Source organism: Alligator mississippiensis, chromosome 1 (genome assembly GCF_030867095.1).
Source record: "Alligator mississippiensis isolate rAllMis1 chromosome 1, rAllMis1, whole genome shotgun sequence".
Lineage (NCBI taxonomy): Eukaryota > Metazoa > Chordata > Crocodylia > Alligatoridae > Alligator > Alligator mississippiensis.
This window is the reverse complement of record NC_081824.1, coordinates 185,166,581-185,178,490: the sequence shown is the minus strand read 5'-3', so window position 1 is coordinate 185,178,490 and position 11,910 is coordinate 185,166,581. Positions and strand designations below refer to the sequence as shown.

Genomic DNA, 11,910 nt, shown 5'->3' with positions numbered 1-11,910 from the left:
CTCATATAAAAAAATGTCCTCCCTAATCTCCAGCCTAAATTTCCTCTGTCACAACTTGTGGCTATTGCTGGTGTTCTGTACCCCATAGCCACAGCCCATTTTCATGCTTTCTATAATCACCCTTCAGGTATTTGAAGACTTTTATCAACTTCCCCCCCACCCTCCAGCCCCCCATCTTGTCTTTTCTAGGCTAAATACCCCTAGTTCTTTCAGCCTTTTCTCATAAATTTTGCCTCCTAATCATTTTTGTTGCTCTGTGCAGACCTTATTAATTATTTTCCAAACTGTCCACATCCTTCTTGAAGTCTGGGATTCAAGCTTGACACAGCAGTCCAAGTGAGGCCTCACCAGTGTTTGTGGTTTCAGAGAGGCCGTGAAAATTAGAGGCTACTTTTAGTACAAAGAACATGGTTAGGCTAGAAATAATGCAATTGTCAGCATCACCTGTGTCTCATGGCAGAATGACCTGCAAGCAAGGTCTACAGGTCTTCAAGACAGAAAGTTGCCTTCTGGAACATATTTCAAAATGTTATTAAAGGAATCATGTAATTCCAAGATCCCAGTAAAACCCTGGAGCAGTTTCAGAGAGGACCCCAGCTACTTTTTAACTTTGGAGTTCTTTGCTTTTGCCATGTTCCTTACAGAGGAAAATTTCCTTTAATTGAAAAAAACGGCTATAAGATGGAACAAATGGGCTCTGACATAGTTCAGATGAACTGGGTGGTGCAGAACAGTTTATCCAACAACTCTAGAAATGCCCTTGTCTTCTGTACCTGTCCGGGAAGAGCTGTTCCTTCTTAACTGTTCAGTAAACGCTACATGCAAAGGACTCTTGGCTTCCAGGTAGCACCCTTTGCAATGGTGGGTGAAGTCACACCTTCAACTGAGGTGGGCAAAATCCAGCTTGTGGGCTGCATTGAGCCTGCATGGACTCCATTTCCCAGCAGTCTTTGCCTGCATCGCTGCAGCCTATTTCCATGGAGACCCCAGGAGCGGCAGGGCTATGACACCACAGGGCCTGGGTTCCCGTGGAGATCGACCCCAGCAGTGCTGGCCGGGTGCGCAGCTGGGCGAGGAGCTGCTCCAGGGCTGGGATCTTGTGGCAGTGACAGCGTGGCCCAGAGCCGGGACAGAGCTGTGATCCATTGCCTATATAACCCCGGGCAGGGGTGTGCAGGCAGTAGATGGCAGCTCTGCCCCGTCTCTGGACCTTGCTGTCACCACTGCAAGATCCCAGCCCCGGCCCTGGAGCACCTCCCCTCCTGGCTGCACTCCCTGCCAGTGCTCCTGGCGCCAGTCTCTGACTCCATGGAAACCCTGGCTCTGCACTGCCATGGCCCAGCCACTACTGGGGTCTCCATGGAAACTGGCCACAGCAACATGGATTGGGGCTGCTGGTAAATGGAGTTTGCCCATCAACCGGATCTGCCATTTTGCCCACCCCTGCCTTAGACCATGCTAAATCTGTAGACTAAGGTCAATTAAAGTTGAAATGTGCCGTGAGGTTAAGAGTTAACACCTTTTCTCGCCTGCAAAGCTCTGATTTGCCACTAGGGGGCTGGTAACGAGCCAGGACACCTCCCTGCTCTGGGTAGGGGGACGAGGGGGCTGGGAGCAGGGCATCCTGGGATTCTGAAGGATTACAAAATTGCTCCTTCCATCACCTTGGAGCAGGCTGAAGCTACCATATTTCATGGTGTATAAATTGAGGTTTGAAGCCAAATTATTCACCCTTAAATTTCCACCTCGACTTATACACTGTGCTACTGGCATCTAGGGGCTTCCCTGGCCAGGCTCCTGCCTCCTCCCCTCCGCCCCTGCTTGGAGCCAGGCTGGGCCCAGACCCTGTACCCAGAGACACTTACCCACGATGCTTGCCAGGAAGGAAGCGAGCGGGCAGGCACAGAGCAGAAGCAGCAAGCAGCGCTTGCTGCTCTTCATGCCAAGCTGCCCTGCTGCCCACTAGGGTTGCCAGCTCTGTTTGAATCTATGGCAGGAGGTTTCATGCAGTGGCGATGCATAAGGAGTGCACGGGGGTGCATCCCTGAGAGCCAGCGCTCCCCAGTTAGGTGACAGGCAGGAGCACCGGTGCCCCCCTGAAAGTGCTGGCCAGGGAGTGGGAACACCAGGCAGGAGAAGCTTTGCTGGCACTTCTAGGTTGGCCCCCTCTGGTCAATGCAATGGCCGCGGGGAACCCCGGGTTGCTGACTGGCTGCTGTGGGGCAAGTACCCCGCCCTCCGACTCAGGAGGCACCAGCCACCCATGGTTTCATCACATGATGTAACAGCATTAATGATTTTATGTCAGGAAGGCAAATGTACATTACTTTTAGGACGCTTAGAAAACCCACTGGACAACTGTAGAAATCATATGCAACATTTCATCTTTATTTTAACGGATGCCCTGTCTTTGACCCCCCCCCGTTGACTCTCAGCAGCCTCCCGGAGAGGTCTCTGTGATTCCCGCAGACTGCAGGGCAATCCTGGCGGGCCGGCAGCCCTGCTCACCACGCTGAGCCGCCTGGCTGCCCACCCAGCTGTACGAAAAGTCTTACTTTTCTGATTTTAAAAAAAATTGCGGTCTACTGACACACGGTGTCAACTTGCACACCGTGAAACACAGCGCCCAGAGTCCGCCCCCCCGCCCCCAGGGGGTGCTCCCGCCCGCCGCCTCGGCACGGGGAGCGGGCGGTGCCACTTCCTTTGCAGTCTCCCGGGAAACGGATGCAGATTTTGCCACAGGGAAGCCTCCCGCCTCTTCTTGCCGGGGGCTTCTTCCGGGAGCGTAGAGCGAGCCGTCCCGCCCTACCCCAGCTGTTTCCCTCCCGTCCCTGCAGCCCTTTGCCCCGGGAGGCGGCGCAGCCGGAACCCCGGGAGGCGGAACTTGTGCGCCCGGGGCCGGCGGGGCCGCCCGGGACGGCTTCGGCAGAACGCAGGCCGGGCAAGATGGCGGCCGCCATGGCGGACCCACGTGGGAGCGGAGTCGCGGCCGAGGAGAGCGGTAAAGGGCGGGGGCGCCCAAGCCTGCTGGGGAGGTGTCCCGTGTTTCTCCCAAGATCGGGGGGGGGGGGAGGGTAACGGGAAGGTGTATTGCCCTTTTCCTCTTCCCTTCCACCCCCCCCCCCCCTTTTTTCTCTCTACCCCCGGGGCTGGACGGGAGCCGTAGGGCGCGTGGAGGGGAACGGATATAGGGTTACCCATTTGCCAGTGCTCGTAGGGTCAAATTCGCTACTATCCACCCCCCCCCCCGCCCACACGTACGTTCACATGCACGTGTGGATGTACAGGCGCATGTGCACACCTATGCAGGTCTGCAAACATGAACTCGTCCACACATGCATGGAAACACATGCATGTGCATAAGTATGTGCACAGAAATGCTCACATGTAAATGCATGCACATGTATGTGTGTGGGCACATATGTGCATGCATGTATATGCTTGCGTAGGCTCACAAGTCTGAGGTTTGTTCCTACTGTTCAGAGCGTGGCTGCAGTGGTCCCTGTTTGTTCTGGTTTGTAGAGCGGGGTGAGTGCATGCGGGAAGTGGGGGCATCGAGTGGGCTTTATTTCCTTGGTTTGAGTTCAGGCTGGATAGCGTGGAGATAATGCTGTGGAGCTTCTGCCCTCCTGTGGATATCTGCTCCTGCTGAAAACCTTGGGGGTTTATGCTTAATTGGCAGCTCTTTTCTCCTCCACGTGTAATTTTCTTGGTGCTATTTTGCTGGTCTCTGTTGCTTCTCCAACTTGTGCACCTTTCTGTTGAGGCTTTTGCCTCAAAGTCTTTAAGCTGTGTATGTTTTCTACTGATGTTTCTGTGTGGAAATAAAATAGGGTAGTATTTTTATTATTGTTGTTAATGCCAACCCATCAAATGCCCCCAATTACAAAAAGCCCTGAAGGCAGTGAAAAAGTACAAACAAAAAACCCCAAAATAATGGATTTGCTAAGGGCATACATTTACTAGATTACAAGATGGGTTCCTCCCATTTAATTAACAGGAGGGGGGGGAAACCCCCACACCTTACAATCAAGCACAAGGCAGTGGGGGGGGGGGGGCAGGGCAGCCCCAACCCCACTGCCTTGGCACACCCTGTCACTCCTTCCCCACAGCCCCGCCTCCCCCTCACTCCTTACCTTTGCTGTGCACTGACAGGCTCTGTCCCTGCTGCTGCCAGGGGCACAGGGCTGTGGAGAGGGGAGGAGGGGTGAACAGGAAAGCTGCTTGCACCCTTATTGCCCCCCCATGCCTTCCCTGCTGTCTGTTCCCTACAGTCAGCCGGTCCTCATCACCTCTTGCCCCACCACCTGCACTAGTGGGGGAGGGGATGAATTTAAGATGATCTTCCAACAGTTAGATTTCACATGTGGAAAATTATAATGAATTTACAAAATTTGCACATGTAGAATCTGATTATTGGGGGCTTGTCTTGCATTCAGGGTTATCTTATAGTTGAGTAAATAAGGTATTGTGTTTTATCCAATTACATGTAATTATTCATTGGTTTAAGCTTGATGTTGCTGGAACTTTACAAATAATAATTACTCTTGTGCGTTCCTCCTTAGAGCAGTTCAGGCCAACCTTTTTGGCAGGTGTAATTGGCTCCAGTGCCACTCTAATCTCCTGCCTGAGCTGCTTCTCTGCTTTCTGTTCCCTGCTCATCTGCCATGTGCCACACACAGATGCTGTCTATGCCACTTGTGGCACACACCTTACAAATTGACCACCACTGCCTTAAATTTTTTCCTAGACTGCATTTTTTTCTTCCAATCAAAATTGGCTTCTGTGCCTGCTTGCCCAGAAAGACAAATGTAGGACAAATTACTGTATCTTGTAAACAGCAAGATAGCCAGTATTAGAGGCCAGGTTGATCTGGTCAGCCTGAGAAAAGGGAACTTTATTTAAGAGACGACTGAAAGAAGATATCATTTCACAGGTTCTAATCTTGGAAGGAGTGATATATTTAACTTTAGGAATGTTTCCCCTGTTAGCTCAGTGAGCCCAATGTACTTATGTGAATAAAAGTTGGAAGTGTGGATATCTGTTTGTAAGCCTGGGACTTTAGTGCTGAAATAGAGGAATGAGTCCCAAGTTCAGGAAGGAGTCCCATATACCCACAACAGAAGTTGAAGCATCAAGATTAGAGACTCTATTTTAATTTAGCATGAGTTGCCTATATTTTATCCCCAACTCTCAAGAGATGCTTCAGGATATTCAAAGTAATAGTTGTGACTTGCTGAAACCTTGTTGCTTTCCGTGTAGCAGCTGAAAGTCTAGGTCAGCCTGCAGATTGTGTTTGATAAAGAAGATTAGCATCTCTCCCTAGTTACTTCTGTCAGAATTGGAGCTATCCAATTACCTGAAAAAGAAACATCATTTGAACTTTCGAGTCTTTCCGTGGGTTTGGGTTTTTTGGTTTTGGTTTTTGTTTTGGGAAGGCCTTTAATTTTAGGATTGGGAGTAAAAGGGAAATGTCCTTGGGTTATGAGACTGTTGTGCTGGGTGGGACATACTAGTAGCTTAGGGATGCTTGTATGCCTCTTACAATGATTTTTGTTTCCTGACAGTAATCTTTGGTTTTCATCAGATGATTGTGTAGTGTTTAGAGTTAACATCCCACATTGCTGTCATTTAAAATGCTCGTTGGAACATTTTATTTGTCCTTTGGTTTCTGATCCTCTTCCCTCAGGCTCATTCCCTTGCTTAACTACATGATTTTGCTGTTTTCAAGACTTTCTTCAGAATCATCAAGTCTAGAATTTCTTTAACAAAAACTGAGACTCATCCATAATTGTATGAATTACATTGCTTAAACTAAGGCTTGTTTAATCCCTATTCCACTGCAATAAACCAAAATGCATATAGCATATATGAGTAGTTAGGATTCCTAATTTCTGCTCCTGACACTGCTACTACTGGTTTACTTTGTGACTTGTAGCTTATCAGTTTATATCTGTGTTCTACCTGGCCTGTCTGTAATATCACAGGCAGTGCTTGAAGCCTAGTCTTACTATTACTTACAGAGGAATTCTTAAATTAGAGGTCCTGTGGAGGTGCAAATTGGAACTTTTGCCTCATTTCTACGTTTTGTAAATGGTAGGAGCGTTCTATGGGTTTTATGTGTCAGGTTTTTTAGATGTCATTTAAACTAGTGCAAAACCCATTGCAGGTGTTTTTTGTTTTAAGAACATCTATGTGACCTTTTGCACTAATTTAAAGGCTGATTTTCATTTTCTAAATGAGGTTTGCAATGACTTTGTTTACATGGATTTTTAAAATCTTGTATTTGTTACAGGTTCTAGGGTATATAGGCCTAAAGGCAAGTAGAATGTGAAATGGTTAATGAAGAAGGAGCAGGGCAGTCAGGCAGAGCAGTTTGAATTGCTTGATAAGATGGGCCCATGCAACCAAAAATTATTTGAATATAGCCAAAGCAAGAACCTAGAGCTGGTAGCTGAAGTTAGGCAAATTCCAGTAGAAAGCCAGGCCCAGATTTTTAACAAAGAAGGTGACTATTTAAATAAACTATTAAGAAACGTAGCATATTTTCTTTTGGTGATAGCTTCACATTAAGACTAAGTGCCTTTTCTAGAATAAATGCTTTGGTTAAACTCCAGTTATGGGTTTTGGCGCAGAAGTAACTGGATGAAATATTAAGGGCCTGGATATATGGAGGATCCTATCATATGACTGAATGTTTTCTCCTAGCCTTTAACCCTATGGATAATCTTTGGAAAAACACACCTGTACAGATGAGTAGTTTTATCTCAGTTATACAAATGGCAAACTGAGAAAGAGACCCTTAGGTATCATTAAGATGCACTTTAGTTTTCAAAGTGTTTCAATAAAGTCAGTAGGACAACATGAGGTACCACCTACTGTGAGAAGGTGTATCAGGTGTCAGCCTCCAGGTTATTCATGATGAGATTTTGGCAGACAGAAATTAATTCAAGCCCTCCAGCTACTTACTTTACTTGCAAGACAGCCAGTAACTTAAGACTTCTGAGGGGATGTGAAACCTATAACAGGCAGGTTATCATTAGGGATGTTGGCCAATTTGATGCCTGTCTGTTTCTGTGTATTTATGACTGAGCGCTCGCTCTCTCATGCACTGCTGCTGTTTAAAGAAAGTAACAACAGATTTTGAAAAAAAATTGGGTTTTTTCTTATGTATCTTGGGAGACCTGAGCATCTCTTTAATGTTCTAGCAGAGTTTGAGCAAGTTGCTTGAATCCCAGAGTTACAAAATATAGCTCTTCACATCCTGCCTGTCTGAGTAGGAACCTATAATTCTGAAGGCCTTGCATCTTTTCCTTTTCCTCTAATGAACCTATACACAAAGCTTATTGGCTTGTGCACATGTGGGAAATGCCACACTAGCATGGTATGTCTGGCTCTACAGATTTAAACACTAGGTGTCAGTGTTGTAGTTTTAATGTTTTGCCTGAAAAGTTGGGGGAGGGATTTGTTTTTTTTCCCCCTCTTGAAATTAACTGCTTCCAATCATCATCATGTTCACTAAATCCATAAAAAAATGCTGAGGTTTTCTTCCCCTCTTTCATCCCCATGACCCTCCTCCAGCCCCTTAAATTATTACTCATACTAGGCAATGCTTACACAATGTACTTTCTAATAAATTAATCAGAGCAGTATATACCCCATTGGATGTTTTCTTGGGGGAATAGTTGTAGTAGGAAATGGTGCATGGTCCTGAATACTTGCATTATGCCTGCTACAAAATCACTTAGCCTTAGGATATTGTTGAAAGCAGGAGTCTCACCTCCTTTATCTTTCTCCAGGTTCTGAATGGAGTTCAGGGCTCCCAGAAGACAGCTTCTCTTCAGAAGAGGAAGCATTAGAAGGTGACGATGAGGATGAAGCCCTCTGCACTGTGGATGAAAATTCAGCCAAATCCAAGGCTGGTACAAGTACAGGTTGGGCAGATGCCATGGCTAAAGTGCTCAACAGAAAGGTCCCTGAGAGTAAACCTACTATTTTGGTTAAAAATAAAGAGTTGGACAAGGAGAGAGAGAAGGAAAAACAAGAAAGGCTGGAGAAAAAAATGAAGGTGAGAAGGAGAGAGACACTATCCGTATAGTACTACCACACTATTACTCACTGCAAGCAAATGGTAGAAGCCCCTTTTGGTGTAGCAGAAGGGGAGCAACTGGCAGAGCACTCTCTGAGAGCATTCCCAGCTTTGGTATATGTTTTGTCACTTACCTTATACAGCTTGAATATGCTGATACTCAGGGCATACTGCAAGTCCTAAAGGTTGGCGCATCATAGTGGGTAGTGTTCTAATTGTGGTTTTATCCTCACCTTTAAGTTTTCTTATGACTGTCCTTAAAATGCAATAGAGGGGCCTTTTTAAGGGATTAAAAATGAGAATCGAGGCAAATAGCCCATGTCTTACTGTCATACTAGATGCAAAAAACAAGAGAAACTCTGATGCATCTTACACCAGCATTGACCTTGAGGTGGGAATTGATGACCCCCATTCAGTGTCATCCTCCCCCCATCACCTGATTCTTCCTGGTGAAGTTCTGTCTTCTTTTTAAAAGAAAAAACAAATACCTAAGTCATGTCCACTTTTGAAAGTTCCCTCCTGAATTGAGGCAAAGCCATGTAGATGATGTAACGGCATAGCTTTTATGCAGGATTGTAACAGCAATTAAAATTTGAATTTTTCCTTGATGTTAAAAGCGCATAATGCAGGCACTTTGACTGCTTTGGCCTAACAGTGCCGTTTTAATAGGGTGAACTCTCTCAGTTCTCTAGTTAGTTTGGGATGAGCTGTGATTAAGCTGTAGCCCTCTTTTGAATACAGAAAGCTGCAGTAAGAAATCCAGTCAGTTACTGTTTTGCCATGGCTTTATTCAATAAATATGTGGGGTACCACAAATTAGTAGTGGGCGGTGAGGCTGTAAGATGATTTGTTCACCCCTAGATAAACTCAAATACAGTCTGCCTTTTATTAATTCCATGCTGATGGAAGGTAGACTAGGGTAATTCTTTTGATCAAAGGCCAGAGCATGGTCATAAACTTATGAATTTGTAGTAGTCTGCCTGAAATTATAAAGATAAGGACTGTAATTTCATGAAAGAGTTTTTGTATAGTGTAGGCTCAATGTATGATAGCTCTGACTAGAACACTGTTAAATTGTTTAAGCAAAAAAATGTTGCTGCTAACTTATTCCTGAAGCAGGGGGTGGGGAGAAATACAGCTTTCCACTGTCACATTGGAAATAAAAACAGTATTTACTGTGGTTGATGATAATGGCAGAAAATATGATTAGGCTGGGTTCTAAAACATCAAGCTTCAAAAGAAAATCAAAATGTTGCATATTAAAGCTTTTTTCCAGTGAACACTTAATAGCCTCTCTGTTCGGTTAACATTCTTCCTTGTGTACCTTACATCTTGCCTTATCAGTTGATCACAAACCACAGTGCACTCACTGTATGATCCATTCAGTAGAGAACACAAAGTAAGGTTAGGCTTAAATATGACACACCTTCAAAAATCATGAGTTTTAACTTCCATCTGTAAGACCTAGTGTGGGACCTACATATGGAAGTTAAAACTTGTGATTTTTGAACTCTTATGGTGTGGATAAGCTGCATCAGAAATATGATCTAGGGCTTAGTGTGTGGACAGGAGGGTGGTTCTTTAAATAATCCTCTCCTTTTTTTCCCATTTGGGTATCCGTGTGCTAGAATGGGTCAATTTTGCTGATTCCATCTATCCTCTTCCCAGATTCCATCTATCTGTTAGGGTGGAGTTCTGATACACCAGTTGCATACTGTTCCCTCCTGTTTAGTGTAGTTATTTATGAAGTTTGTGTAAAATAAAGCGTATGCAGTTGTGAACTGTTCACCTGTGTGAGGTAAAGGACTTAGGATCCATTATGGAGCATGTGTGATTGAGATGCCAAGAGTGGCAGAGATGTCTGTTGATTGACAGTTGAGTGATTGTGCCACTTCTGAGGTGGTTGGGATTTGGACTGGTCAATAAGTGAACAGAATGAAGGTTTTTGACAAGTTGTGTGATTGATGGACATGTGTGAGTTGTGACTGGTCAACACAAGTGGAGTAACAGTCCTTTAAAAATGTCCTGCTGACCAGAGCTCAGCATGTTCGCCTGTGACTGAGGACAAATTAGGGTGTTTGTTGTCGTGGTCACCAGAGCCTAGGGTCTTCAGTAATAGTTTGGAGCTGCTGCTGTTGATCAGTGTCCTGCCATCCTTGGTTGGGTTGTCGCTAAATCATTGTGGGTGTTTGGCCTTGCGTTGTAATCTGGTTGTCATCTTGGGAGAGTCCAGAGCACATGGCTTATTGTCTTGACTCGGGGGGGGGGGGGGGGGGGGGGGGGGGGGGAAGGGGGTCAAGTGATGAGAGAGAGAGAGAAAGTTTGCCGAGTGAGAGTATTTGTTTGGAATTGATGAGAGCATCTGCGTGTGAGATCTGGGGGCAAGCTGAAGGTGTGTGGATTTGTGAAGTGTCAGAGTGAGAATGAGGGTCTCTGTCTCTAGAGGGGGAGCCAGAAGGCAGCATACCTTATTCCCTTGAAACAGTGTGAGAAACAGAGTGGGGGCTGGGGGGCCTTGTGTGGCCAATAGCTCCTTTTCATTGCTGCTGAACTGCTACTGTTGCTTGTTGTAATTGATCCTTGTTCTTGTTGTTGATTAATTATCATAGTTGCTAATACTGCTTAATTTGTTATCCCTGTTAATAGATATCCCTTCCCTATTAATATATGGAAGTGGTTATTTTGTTTGAGGAATTTAACCAACTAAGTAACGGGGTCTGATAGATGTCACAAACTCATATCTGCCCCAGTCATGAATTTAATTGTTGATTGATCCAGGTGGACCCTGATAGTTTGATTTTAATTAGCTGTGCAACTGTTTAACGCTCAACCTGAGTCTCAAACCATGTGTTGGTTTTTCCCCAATCAACATATCCTCTTTTCAGATTGCATATATCCTTTTCCCAGACCCCATGTACTGTCCTAGAAGACTCTTCAAGGGATTGTTATCTCCCAACAAGACAAGTGGTTGTTGAAGGACCAGATCAAGGTACCACAAACTGACCTTAGGACCTGTCAGCCTGGACCCACATATGCAATATTTAGAAATTCCCTTTGCTTTCAGCTATACTGAATCTGTATGATTTATCATCTTTGTTTTCTTCCAGAATGTACTACCATAGTATGCTACATTTTAAAAATATGCAGTGTTTTTTCACATAACGATATTTGTATCACAGCTTGATAAAAAGCGGGAGTGGGAAATGATGTGCAGAGTCAAGCCAGATGTTGCCAAAGACAGAGACAAAGAGAGAGATCTTCAGAGAATTGCCACAAGGTAAGAAAGTGTTTCTGTGACACCTCCTTCTGTTTCCAATTAAATTGAACTCTTAAGAAGTGACTAGTGTGAGCCAAGTGATTTATACACAATCTGTGTTTTGTAGTATCAAGTTCATGGAAAGGTTTCAGAAGTCATATTGAAACATTAGAATTTAGACAAGAATATATGGCATGTGCTAAGTCTTTGTCTAGCACGAGTGCTGTGTTTGAGTTTATTGTTCTGTTGATTCTGTTCTTAAAAATATGCAGATCAGTCACATCTACCAGTTTCTCTACAGAGAGCTCACCAAGTTCATTGTTCTTGAGATCAGGTTTGTTTCATATCACTTTAATGTGGTGCCACATGCTTTTGGCAAAACATACTGCCAGTGCGGTCTCTTTATCTCTTAATGTCTTGATGAAGACTTAGATGAGTAATTTGCTAGTGATATTAGCAAGTGAATAAGGAATAGCAAGGGAATAAGAAGTGATATTACAGTATTCAGGAATGGAGTGTTTTCTTATGTTGGTGTCAATTGTTAAGTACCACATACCTCTCGGTA

The 11,910-nt window shown here is 45.0% G+C and overlaps 1 protein-coding gene across 2 annotated transcripts in view; it reads left to right on the top strand.

Annotated features, from left to right (window-relative positions):
* The first annotated feature begins 2,718 nt into the window (after positions 1–2,718).
* RRP15 (ribosomal RNA processing 15 homolog) overlaps positions 2,719–11,910 on the top strand; it is a 37,688-nt gene continuing 28,496 nt past the window's right edge. The window contains exons 1-3 of one of the 2 annotated variants that reach the window (XM_019483164.2): positions 2,719–3,001; positions 7,800–8,068; positions 11,269–11,366. In XM_019483164.2, coding sequence (XP_019338709.1) covers positions 2,725–3,001; positions 7,800–8,068; positions 11,269–11,366 — 644 coding nt within the window. In that variant the 5' untranslated portion in view covers positions 2,719–2,724. The remainder of the gene's footprint in view (positions 3,002–7,799; positions 8,069–11,268; positions 11,367–11,910) is intronic. The other variant, XM_006265050.4, reaches the window with a different exon arrangement.